Genomic DNA, 12,853 nt, shown 5'->3' with positions numbered 1-12,853 from the left:
TGTTCCTCCTGCTCTCCACTGGGCAGCGGGGGCCCTGGCCTTCAGGAGCTCCTGGCCTGGGGCAGGCCTCCCTCCTGCTTCCCCTGCCCTGGCTTTCCTGTTCCTGACCCCTACCCCCTGACTTTTCACCACTTCCTTTCCTGGAAATGCTGCCATTCCTGAGAATGACACAGGAGTGTTGCAAAGTTTTAGGATCTTTCAGGGAACACCAAGCAGGGTCCTTGGCTCTTTCTACCACCTGCAACACTTCAACACCCAACAGCCTTGGTCTACTGTGGGCTTTGGTTTGGACACTCAACCTTAGCGTTTGCAGAGTAAGCTTGGGGTGAGATGCGGGGGCTCTGATCCAAGGGGTCGTGTTGTCTCCTATTATGGCCAGGCCTCACACTGAGGCAAAGCTGAGCAGGTGAATTCTGACCCCCATCCATGCACGTGTGCTGAGTCGCTTCAGTTGTGTGACTCTTTGCAACCCCATGGACTATAGGCCGCCAGGCTCCTCTGTCCATGGGGTTCTCCAGGCAAGAATACCGGAGTGGGTTGCTGTGCCCTTCTCCAAGGGGATCTTCCTGACTCTGGGATCAAACCTTCATCTCATATGCCTTCTGTGTTGGCAGGCAGGTTTTCTGTCTTTTTTTTTTTTTTTTAACCACTGGAGCCACCTGGGAAGCCCCTCTTACCCCTGCCCCTCCCATATTCTTCAAGTATTTCTATGATGCTCAGTTAAATCTGATGACTCTTTTTTTTAAAAAAAAAATTTATTTGGCTGTGCCGGGTCTTAGTTGCAGCACATGGGTTCTTTTTAGTTGCGGCATGTAGGATCTAGTTCCCTGACCAGGGATCGAACCCAGGCCCCTTGCATTGGGAGCGTGAGGTCTCAGCCACTGGCCTGCCAGGGAAGTCCCCAATTAGTCCTCTTTAAAATTAGCGGTGGGAGACTCGAGCAGCCAAGACACTGTGCCTGGGCCCCTCTAGGTCCGAACCCCTTCAGCAGTTGGACATTTCAGGTGACCAGTTGGTCACTCTGGATATGGAGCTTACTTGGCTCAGCTCTCAAGGGACATGCAGGGTGAGAGATGGTGACCACTGCTGTCCTTGAGCCTAGTGCTGGCCAAGGGTGTTAGCCACTCAGGAGGCTATAGAGTGCCCTAGAGGCCTGTGTTGTAGCCACGCGTTCCGGGAAACAAACTCACTCAGAAGGACAATGCAGATAGTGGAGTGCAGTTTATTACACCGGGGGGCCCAAGGCAGAGTCTCCTCTTAGCCAAGGACCCCAACCAGCATTTGTGAAAATCTTTTATACCCCATGTGTACATGTCTGAACCCACCGCTCCAAATTCCTTGAGACTTACATAAACCGAGGAAAATACAGTCCCAATAACCCCATCATTCACGTGCTATGTGCTCATGTGCTCAAACAGTCAAATGATTAGCCAATAATCGATAAACCCGAGGTTACACTCCGATTGATACAGAAAAATGTATGGCCTATCTGGAGGAAGGGGTGATTAGTGTATGTTTTCTCTTAGGCGATGAGTAACCTAGATACGATCTTCAAGATACTTCCCCTTCCCTTGTCTGGAGGGGGTCTTATCCTTCTGTTGTTGTTTTCATAGGCAGTAAACACAGAGTTCAGAGTCCATTGGAAAGGTGGCCGAGCATGATCAGCATGAACAGGCCTAAGATGGAGTCCAGGCCCTATGAATTCCTTCTTCACCTGCAGTGATGCTGCAGTGGGAAGGATGCCAGGGAGGAGGGCGGCTCTCCTTCTGAAGCTTTGGTTCCAGTGGAGCTCTAGAGGGAAAAGACTGATTGGCGGGCTTTGTCCGAACATCCAGATGGATCCCAGGCATAATGCAGCAAGGAATATCCGAGTTTGTTTGTCTTCCTCCCCCGTCTCTCTAAATAATTTTATCTTCAAAGCATGACGCAGGCGTTAATTAACACTCTGGCTCTCCTGGGAGGTAGGCAAGTGGGAACACCACCCCCGTTAGTGAAGAGTGAAGCCCAGGGAATAGGTAGATCCAGAAGCCTCAGGTATGTGAGCCACAGAGAAGTAGAGTGGATCTCAGAGCTTGGGGTTTTGCCCTCAGACCTTTAACTCGACATAACCCGGGAGCCACCCCTCTTTCTCTGTGACCTTGCTCCCCATGGGAATCACAAAGCTGAGGCTTTGGTAGGAGAAATGCTTGGTACTGTGGGGTGAGTAATGGAAAGTTTAAGTGTTGGAAGAGAAATTCTGGTCAGATTCACTGTTATTGTGAATTTGAGATGCAGGAGTCTGATTCTGCCATTAGTTGTCTTCATTTTTTACTTAAAAACAAATGCGCTGAGCATCTCCTTCTGGGCAAGGTATTACAAAGAGAAGCAAAGCGAAGTGAAGTCGCTCAGTCATGCCCGACTCTTTGTGACCCCGTGGACTGTAGCCTACTAGGCTCCTCAATCCATGGAATTCTCCAAGCAAGAATACTGGAGTGGGTTGCCATTTCCTTCTCCAGGGGATCTTCCCAACCCAGATTGAACCTGGGTCTCCTGCATTACAGGCAGATGCTTTCCCATCTGAGCCACCAGGGAAGCCCTTATATTACAACAAGAATCATTTCTCAAAAGGACTGCCTGGCCATGAGGGATCCTCTTGGTCGGGAGCTTGATCCTTTATATCCTGTGTTTCCTTTATACGCAAAAGAGACTTGGGGTTTGTTGCTTCTTCAGATGGTGATTTCAACTGCTGGAGGACTTCCAGTATTTGGAGATGAATACAAATCCGTTGTGATTGTTGACTGCAGGAAAGTCATTTATCTTGGTTGGATCGGGAAAACAGGACCCCAGGGGTCCTCTCCTGGGGCTGTAGGTGGCATATCTTTAAGCCTGGCCTTTTCTAGAGCTGTGAGTTTTCCCTCGTAGCTCAGCAGCAAAGAATTTGCCCACAATGCAGGAGATGCAGGTTTGATCCCTGGGTCGGGAAGATCCCCTGGAGAAAGGAAATGACAACCCATTCCAGTGTTCTTGCCTGGGAAATCCCATGGACAGAGGATCCCGGCAGGCTACAGTCCATGGGGTTGCAAAAGAGTCGGACACAATGTAGCGACTAAAGGACCACCGTGTCTAGAGGTTCCTGGGGGTGGTGATCGTGCCAGTTTGCTGGTCGTTGGCAGGGATTAACTCCTGAGAGCCCTGAGGTCACACTGAATCTCCAGCTCTAGAACTGCAGCAACAGTGGGATCTCCACTGGTTTCTTTCTTACTCATTGGGCATCTTGGCACAGTGTAAGAACACAGAAGGGGGATCAGTTTATGCTGTAAATGTTGCCCTCTCTCAGGTGGCAGTTGGACTCTACTGGCTTTGCAGGAAGCCCAGCTCCATCTAGCTAATGATATTCGCTTATCTTGGCCCTGCAGGCTGCTGAGAACCAGCCCGAGACCTCTGCTTGAGGGTCCTTCCTCTGAAGACATCACCAGTGTGTGGAGCCTGCCGCACACCCACCCCCCGCCAAACCACGGCCTTTACCTGCGTCTTCCGGTGTTTCCCGTGCGACCCGTCCTGTGGGAGTGCCTCGTGGGCCACCCCAGAGTTCACCCCCGGCTCAGCAGCGCCAATGGTGAAGATGACCAGATCCAAGACTTTCCAGGCTTATCTGCCTTCTTGCCACCGCACCTACAGCTGCATTCACTGCAGAGCCCACTTGGCCAATCACGATGAACTTATTTCCAAGGTACATGTTCGCTGCAGGCCCTCCTTGCCGACCTCGGGGGAGGGCGCTTCTGGGTTTGCAGACGTGGACAAGCTCTCCCAAAGGGCCCGGGACGTTTGTATTCCTTCTTTTGTCCAGGGAGGGCGGATCTGCATGGCTGTCTCACTCAAAACTAAGAAAGAACTCGGAGTTGGGGGGATACAGTACTAGTTTAATCTGTAACTTTGGAAAGTGGGTGTCATTGCTGTTGACATCCCCAGGTCGTGGGGAGAGGGGCCAAGGAGTGATTGAAGCCTTTCACCCAGGTGGCCTGGCCTGGGTTGGCAGATGAACTCAATGTAAGGGGCTGCCTGCTTGGAAAGGACTTCTAAGAAAGGTGGTAGGTAGGAGAGAGAAAGGTAGGGGCAGTTAATGGCTGAGAGAGGGAATATTGCCTTTTAAGCTCCCCGGGATGGTTACCAGATGATTTAGTTACTAAAGTGGGTGACCTTTGGGTGAATCACAAGTGGCTTGGTGAAGAGCTGACCCACTGGTTTGTGGTCCCTGTAGGGCTTCTACATGAGGTAACATGGTATGACATTTGGTCACAATCAGAAGAAAGACGGGAACTCCGTTTTCCCTGAGGAGCCTTGGCAACTGCTCCCTAAAGCTGGGGTGGGGGATTATTATTCATAACAAACAGCTGAGTCTCCCAGTGGTGGTCCAGTCCCCGGCTCCTGCAAGCAGCATTCTTAAGGGTGCTCCCTCCCTCCTGGCTCTATGTTCCCAAGGGAGGAGAAACAGCTTTGCTAGGCTGCATAAAAAGGAAGAGGAGCTCAGGGGGACTTGTCTCTTTGTAGGTGGCCCGTGGGAGCTGTATCTGTGTATGAGGCAGGGACTCCAAAGCCAGTGCTCTGTGGGAACCTCGAGAGGTGGGGTGCACAGGGAGGTGTGAGGAGGGTTCAAGAGGAAGGGGACATACGTGTCCCTCATGCTCCTACATGTTGATGTGTGGCAAAAACCGTCACAATTTTGTAAAGTAATTATCCTCTAATTAAAAAAAAAAGCATTCTTTGGGAATGGCTACCCACTCCGGTGTTCTTGCCTGAAAAATTCCATGAACAGAGGAGCCTGGTGGGCTGCAGTCCACAGGGTTGCAGAGTCAGACACCACTTTCACTTTGACACTTTTAGAATATAGACTTCATATCGTTGAAGTAAAAAAAGAGAAAAACTTTTATGCTAACTCAGACTAAGTAAAAAGAAAAAAAAAAAACAAAAAACAGTGTTCTTGATCTGTTTCCAAGAAGTACTAGAAAAGATGGCGCCCCTCTCCCGCCTCTGGCTCGGTAGCCACCGCCAGAGGGAGGGAGGTCCGGCAGGCTCTTAGCTGTGCCGTCCAGCTGGCCGGCCTGACAGGAAGCGGAGGAGCCGCTCCAACAGCCGCGTCTGGTGGCAGCGATCCTCAGGTCAAGACTGCGGCTGGAACTGCTCCTCCGAGGCCCCTCCCAGGCTCTGGGGTCACCCCAGAGCTGGAACCTCGGAGGCCAGGCCCCGGGCCCACCTGCCCTCCTCTAGGTCTCTGCTGCTCACGCTCCTCGGTGCCCCTCATGTTCCAGCCAGCCTACAGCTTCCTCCCCTGTCAACCGGCTCATCTCCTCCCAGATTCCTCTTGGATCTTCTGGGAACCCCCTGAGTCTGGAGGTTTGGGTGCAGGGAGGCTGTGTCAGTGAGAGGAGAGAGAGGTAGTCAGTCCTCTTTGCTTTGGAAGGGGGCCTGCAAGCTTGGAGGGGAAAAAACATGTGAGTTGTCCTGTCCCTGGAAGTCTCCAGAGAAAGCGGAAGCCAAGATGTCTTTTTAACTTCAGGGAGAGGTGCTGTGTGTCCTAAGAAATGGAGGTAACCGTAAACCATGTAGGTACCTTCAGAGTACAAAGGACTGCTGCCTAACACTGTATAATACTATCTCACTCATCCCTCCTAAGACGCCTTTGAGGTAGGGGATGCCAGTCATATATGGATGGAGAAGTTGAGACGCATACAAGTTGTCCAAGAACTCAAGTTTTGAGCTCTCAAACAAGAGAGGGCAATGACTTTGAGCATGTTCTGAAAGAATTTCTGGAAGAAATTTGAGCTAGGCCTTGTAAGGTGAGCAGAAGGGAGTCTGTGGGGGTGGTAATGGCCTTCAGAGTTGATGTCTTACCTCTTTGGCCTGGTGCACATGGCCTTAGATGATCTGGCAGAGTTTAGCTTTAGAGTTAGGGTCCCTGGCTTAATGTTCTAGTTCAATTCAGTCACTCAGTTGTGTCTGACTCTTTGCAACCCCATGGACTGCAGCACACTAGGCTTCCCTGTCCATCACCAACTCCCAGAGTTTACTTAAACTCATGTCCATAGAGTCAGTGATGCCATCCAACCATCTCATCCTTTGTCGTCCCCTTCTCCTCCTGCTTTCAGTCTTTCCCAGCATCAGGGTCTTTTCCAGTGAGTCAGTTCTTCCCATCAGGTGGCCAAAGTATTGGAGTTTCAGCTTCAGCATCAGTCCTTTGAATGAATATTCAGGACTGATTTCCTTTAGGATGGACTGGTTGGATCTTGCAGTCCAAGGGACTCTCAAGAGTCTTCTCGAACAGCACAGTTCAAAAGCATCAATTCTTTGGTGCTCAGCTTTCTGTATAGTCTAACTCTCACATCCATACGTGACTACTGGAAAAACCACAGCTTTGACTAGACGGACTTTTGACGGCAAAGTAATGTCTCTGCTTTTTAATATGCTGTCTAGGTTGGTCATAGCTTTTCTTCCAAGGAGCAAGTGTCTTTTAATTTCATGGCTGCAGTCACCATCTGCAGTGATTTTGGAGCCCCCCCAAAATAAAGTCTGTCAGTTTCCGTTGTCTCCCCATCTATTTGCCATGAAGTGATGGGACCAGATGCCATGATCTTAGCTTTCTGAATGCTGAGTTTTAAGCCAAAGGGTCATCGTTGATTCCTGTCTTACTACTGCCCCCCTTTCCCCCTCCCCCTGCACTCAGTCCCCATATCTAATCCACAGGTAAGTCCTGTTAGCTCTGCCCTCAAAAAATATATTTCAAATCTGGCCAGTTTTCACCATCTTCCCTTGTCTGGACTCCAGCAATGAGCTCTTTAACTGGTCTCCTTACTTTGACTCATGCATCTTACAGCACATTTCCAAGAGTCACAAGGATCTTTTCAAAGTGTAAATCAGGTGTTGCACGTCCTCTGCTTAAAATCCTGAAGTTAGAAAAGTTCAACCTTCAAAGCCTTACTTGCACATACCTGCAGTCTCACTAACTTTTTTTGTGGCCTTAGATGATCTGGCAGAGCCTAGCTTTAGACGTAGAGTTCCTTGCGTAATGTTCTAACCTCTTGGCATATCCAGCAGCATTTCCCTGGATATGCAGATGGGGGTATTTCAGGCCTCTGTGCCTCAGCCAGGAGCATCCATTTTTCTTTTTTTGGCCATGCTGCACACTATTATGGGATCTTAGTTCCCTGACCAGGGGTTGAACCCATAACCCCTGCATTTCTGAAGCATAGAGTCTTAACCACTGGACTATCATTTTTCTTTACCTCCTTCCCTCTCTCCCAGGAGCTCTTACACGTCCGTTTCCTCCTGAAGCCGTATCCTACGAGCTTTGTATCTCTGGGTCAGAACCTGGCCCACGTCAAGAGCTCAATAAATGATCAAATAAACAGATGGATGGCTCTTGTTGAGCCTTGGGAGAAAACAAGTGATGAGCAAAAAAAGACTTGATGTCCTCCTTCCTGCCCTGTTTTGGGGCAGAAAGCCTCCTTCACAAGTCCGGGCCAAAGTCAGCACAGGCTTCAGTTTCATTGGTTACAACCGATGCACAGATGGGGCGCATTGGAGCTTGATGATTTAAAGAGCTGGGTTAAATTCCTGACTGCGGGGAGAGCGAGGGAACTGTGGCTGGCATCACACAAAGATTCCTTTATTTCATTCCACAGCCACCCCCGGTGTTAAATAATCTATAGATTTCTTATGCAAGTCCGCTTAATGGAAAGATCATTGCCCCAGCCCCCTCCCTGGAAAATAGGCCTTTCTTTTCATTTTGTTTCTCTCTTCCATTTAAGAAAGTTCAGGGAGAGAATGTTTCTCCTGTTCTCCCCTCTTGACATAATCTCCTATGCAGTTTCAGAATCCACCCAGTGGGAGTTAGGAGCTGGGAAGCAACTAACTGGAGCAGCAGTGTAATTAAATGATACTTTGTCCTTGTAATAGAGCCTTTCATCTGGAAGCTTGAGGTTCCATTGTTTGGGTTTTTGTTTTGTTTTAAGTGAGTCTGCCTTCATTATGGAGAAGGCGACATAAAGGTACAGAGAACTAAGGCTCCGGGGCTAGCAGAGAGCTGGGAACAGAATCGAGACTTCAGGCTTCCTTCTTATCAACATAGCTAAGCCTCCATGGAGATGTGTAGTTGTCAGGTTTTAAACAGTTAGGGTCCGTATTGATACGGTGGTGGAAAGACTCTGCACTAGGCTTTCTGTCTTCCCAGCTCTCTCTAGATTCCTAGAGGGCTCATTGCCTGGAATCAGCTGTCCAACCTCTGAGTCTCAATTTCTCACCCATAAAATGAGTAATATTTGCTGTGTCTATGGCAAGTAGTTAGTGCTTGTTGCGAACTTACTACATGCCATGGCCCTAACAGCCCTAGGAGGTAGCCCTACCTTATTTGAGTATCGAGGGAGCAGGTTTACCTCATAGGGTTGTTACGAGACTGGATGAGATCATGGATGTGTGGGTGGTTTGCAAATCACAAAGCTCTATGCAAATATAAAGTTGTCCCTTGGCTTCTCTTGGCCTTGATGTCCAAAAAAAAAAAAAAAAAAACCAAAAAGGCAAGGAGATGGGTGGACAGGATTGTTCCTGCCTGACACTAAGCAAATTGACTTTATACCAAGATAGTTTCGCTTTAGAACGTGGAGCACAGGAGTTGGATTTGCAAGGCTAAGAAGAGGACAGCAAAGCTGTGTGTGTTGGCAGAAAGGTAACAGCATTTGCTCTGTAGGATGCTGGGGATGAGGGGGGTGCCGGGAGGGGGTGCTGCTTTTTGAATCGATGACAGAGCTATCTAGGGAATGTGCTGAGGCCTCCTACAATTGCTTTCTTAGGGGGTGTTGTGGTCTAAATGCTGAAGTGTTTGCACTCATAGGTATTTTGAGTTGGCACGAGGAATTGCTCATGCTGTTGTTTCTCACTTAATGGTGCAAGTCACAGTATAAGAATACACTTTGGTTATAAAATAATAATAGTTTCCATCAGAGCAGTTGCCCCCAGCGAAAACAATCTAATGCTCACTTCAGTGGATACTGTCTATTCTGGCAACCTGGATCTTCACAAAGCCTTTCCTGAAAAACTGTCTTTTGTCCTTCCCTCACCTCTTTCCTGCTAGCCCTTGGATGGCCTGGCAAGGAGGCCACTTAAGAACGGTGAATTGGACTAATCTCCCGTGAACCCACTTTGGGCATGTTGGCTTCATTCCAGGACACAGGTTGCTCTAAGCGCCCTGGGTCCTTAGAGGGAAGGTGTCGGAGGCTGGTAACTCCGTGACCAGCCCAGTCTCCACCTCACCCACTCCACTGCTCTGCATGTGAGCAGCTGGGCCTCCTTGTGTGAGGCTGCAGCCTAATTAGGAGGCAGGTTCTTTTTGTTCCCTGTGGGGTTCCTTTGGGCTCACAGTGGTGGCCTTTGGGTTTTTCCTTCCTGCCTAGACACTAAATGCAACATCACTGTGAGAAAAGTGGCAGGGAGGAAGATGCTCTGAAGTCTTGTATTGACCTGGTGGCAGCTGAGAGGCCCGCTCACCCACCGCGGCTTCTCAGCTCTAGCGTTCTACACCCGTGACTCCACAAAAGTCTTGTACCACCAACACAATGACGACTTAGAGATTGTGGACGAAAGCGGGGTACCGTCCAGTCCTATCAACTCTACCTGTCAAGGACATGTCTCTCTTCATTCCCACTACCCGCCAGCTTGTCTTCAACATGTAATAAAATGAACTCTCCAAAATGTTAATGCAGTTATTTTTGTCCTGAAAACCTCATGTGAAAAATAAATACAGGAACAGAATTTCTAAAAAAAAAAAAAAAAAAAAAACTACACATTTCTTTTTCTCTAAGTACCCTGGAAAATGCTATAATGAGCATTGGATTGCATTAGTTGTATTAATGACTGCTATGTCACATTAAATGGCATAATTCCTAAAGAACACATGCAATAAGACATGGGTCTTGAAGATAATTCTGTGAGCTTACCCAATTTGCAAAATACGTCAAATTGTAATTTTATTAGTTGAGCGGTTTTGGTATCCAGTGATGACAGTCATTTTTTACAAAAAAAAAAAATTAGTAACATTTATTTTTCATTCTAGCAGGAGGGGAAAAAGGCAGATTGCATATAAACATGTAAATGTCTATCTCATTAAAAGTGTCCTTTTTTTGTTTCTAAAATCTTGGAGACCCAGGACCAGAGTGATTGATGGGTTTTAATAAACAAAAGGTTGAGAACAATCGCCATTTCGGGACCCACGCCAAATAGCAGGTGCCTTTGCTTCTTTTGCAATGTTTGCAAAACACCGTCATATGTTTGTCAGTTTCCTAAAGAGCGTTTCTGAGGCCCAGTAAAGGCAGAAGTGATAAGTTATGGAAGTGTTCCAGCATACACCAATACCCCAGTTGAAAGACACAATCAATTTTGCTTTTGCAAAGAGAATCACATATGCAACCTAAAGCTTCTTTTGCTCAACTGTTTGATCTTTGAAAGCGCTAATCTCCTGCTAATGAAGTGTTAGTACTTGGTGGGGGGGTGGGGGGGGCGGAGAGGTGTGGGGTGGGGGTGGAGTTGCAGATGAGCTGTTGACCACCCAGGAAGGGGTGACAGGTGAACCCTGTCTATACAGCAAATCTCCAAACAAAGGAATGTGGTTATAGTGTTTCTCGGTGAAAAGAGATTGTAAAATATAATCTCTTACGGTATCTTCTCCCCATGAGGCAGAGATTGAATCAATTCAGGGTAAGATAAATAATAAGTTAGGCTGGTATAATTTGTATAGCATAATTGTTCAGAGTTGGGACCACCTTCACTGGATATCAGAGGCCTCTGGTACACGTGGGTGATGGCGGTGGGGGCTGTGCCTGTAAGTTGGTCATCTGTTTCATTGGCTGTGTTCTGTTATTGCATGAATATGAAATATGTATTGTGGGGTGGTGACGCACGGTACTAGTTATGGGGTGTGTATGTGTGTGTGCGTGTGTGCATGCGCATGTGTGCACATGTCCAACTCTTTGTGACCTCATGGACTAGAGCCTGCAGGCTCCTCTGTCCATGGAATTTTCAAAGCAAGAATACTGGAATGGGTTGCCATTTCCTACTCCAGGGAGTCTTCCCAATCCAGGGAGTGAACCTGCATTGGCAGGCAGATAAGTCATTCACTCCCCCCCCACTTTTTTTCCCTTAGAACAATTTTAATGAATTATATATAGAGAGAGGGCTTCCCTGGTGGCTCATAGCTCAGTTGGTAAAGAATCCTCCTATAATGCAGGAGACCCTGGTTCAATTCCTGGGTCTGGAAGATCCTTAGAGTCGTTACTGAATTTGTCACAATATTGCTTCTGTTTTACATTTTATTTTTTTGGCCACAAGGCACATGGGATCTTGGCTCCCCAACCAGGGATTGAACCTATGTCCCCTGCATTGGAAGGCAAATTCTTAACCACTGGACCACCAGAGAAGTCCCCAAACTCCTTATCATAGGTTCCAACTTGAATCTACTAGTTTATATGCAAATACTATGCCATTTTTATATAAGGGACTTCAGCGTCCTTGAATTTTGATCTGTGAGGTGGATTTTTTTGATCTGTGAGGTGGACCAATCCCCTTCAGATACAGTAGAATAACTGTATTTCACCTTATGTTTATCTTAGGTGCTGTCTCTCTCTCTCATCTTTTGGCTGTGCCTCAAAGCTTATGGTACATTAGCTCCCTGACCAGGGATTGAACCTGGGCACCAGCAGTGAAAGTGCCACGTCGTAACCACTGGACCACCAGGGAATCCCACACCTTATGTTTATCTTAAAGCATTTATCATAGTGTAATGATTCATATCTCCCAGTAGCCTATGAACTACTCATGGAGATGATTGTGATGTCATCTTTGCGTCTCTAGCCCCTGGCACAGCTCTTAAATACTGGCCAATTTCCAGTGAATATCTGTGCAAATAACTTGTTAGTTCTCTCAGAGAAAGACAGAATAAGGGGCTCTACATCTGGGGTCTCTGGACTGACTTCAAAGGGTCCCTGAAATTGTATGTTTAATTCTGCATATGTGTATATTTTTCTAGGGAGGGTTCCGTTGCTTTCATTAGGTTCTCAAAGGATCCTTGGTCAAAAAACCCCTTGAGGTCTATAAGTTCTGGGAAGACTTGGTAGGAGTGACACTGAAACGTCCCATGAAGCAAGAACTTAGATGTGTGGAAGTTGATGGGGAGGGACTCGTAAAAGGAGCGTCATGAAGAAAGAAGTGAAGGCCCTGCATGTGGGGGAGGAGCCATCCTTTTGGGTAACATAGTGAGGAACTGTGTGAATACGGATTGAAGCCAGGTTGTTGGGAGAAGTTGGGACTTTATTCTGCTGGCAGTTGGGTGCCACTTCTGCTGGCAGTTGGGTGCCACTGAAGGCTTTTGAGCAAGTAACGCCCTGACCAGAGCCTGGCTTTCAGGTGGCAGATATCACGGTGTCGTAGCTGAACTGCTGAAGAGGAAACCAGACATGGGAAAACGCATGCACACGCAGTGGTCTGCAGGCGGTTCATGCATGTGGCGATCATCCGGTGCAGACTGTTGACCACTGCTTGCGAAAGAGCTGTAAGCATTCTAGGGCTTAGAAAAATTCGCCCTATCATTTATAGCCACGAACAAGAGGAATTGAGTTCAGGAAGTCACCCTCTTTGGATGGAAGGCAGACCTGTCCTACACTCTGTGAAAATTAATGATCTGGGCATAAGCAGAATTGCTCACCAATTTATTATGAAAGGAGCTGCTGGAGATCAAGTCGAGTGAATCATCTTGTGTTGTTTGCTGCAGACTGCAGGCAGCTGGAGCACAAATCTGCTCAAGTGCCGTCCTTTCTATGTGGTTGCTTTAAATACC

General features: G+C 47.8%; 1 protein-coding gene and 1 non-coding gene across 5 annotated transcripts in view; one reads left to right on the top strand and one right to left on the bottom strand.

Annotated features, from left to right (window-relative positions):
- The window catches only part of YPEL2 (yippee like 2), a 74,254-nt gene that overhangs the window by 20,489 nt on the left and 40,912 nt on the right, over positions 1 to 12,853 (top strand). For all 4 annotated transcript variants that reach the window (XR_011468064.1, XR_011468063.1, XM_070390581.1 and 1 more), the window contains one exon: positions 3,396 to 3,709. Coding sequence is in view for 2 of the 4 variants with exons in the window: in XM_070390581.1 (XP_070246682.1) it covers positions 3,593 to 3,709 (117 nt within the window). In the remaining 2 variants the exon portion in view is untranslated. The remainder of the gene's footprint in view (positions 1 to 3,395; positions 3,710 to 12,853) is intronic.
- TRNAE-UUC (transfer RNA glutamic acid (anticodon UUC)) lies at positions 11,686 to 11,757 on the bottom strand. The gene has a single exon. It is a non-coding gene; the product is annotated as a tRNA-Glu (tRNA).

The sequence above is a fragment of the Bos mutus genome, chromosome 19 (genome assembly GCF_027580195.1).
Source record: "Bos mutus isolate GX-2022 chromosome 19, NWIPB_WYAK_1.1, whole genome shotgun sequence".
Taxonomy (NCBI): domain Eukaryota; kingdom Metazoa; phylum Chordata; class Mammalia; order Artiodactyla; family Bovidae; genus Bos; species Bos mutus.
The sequence above is the reverse complement of the archived record's forward strand: the minus strand, read 5'-3'. Positions and strand labels throughout refer to the sequence as shown.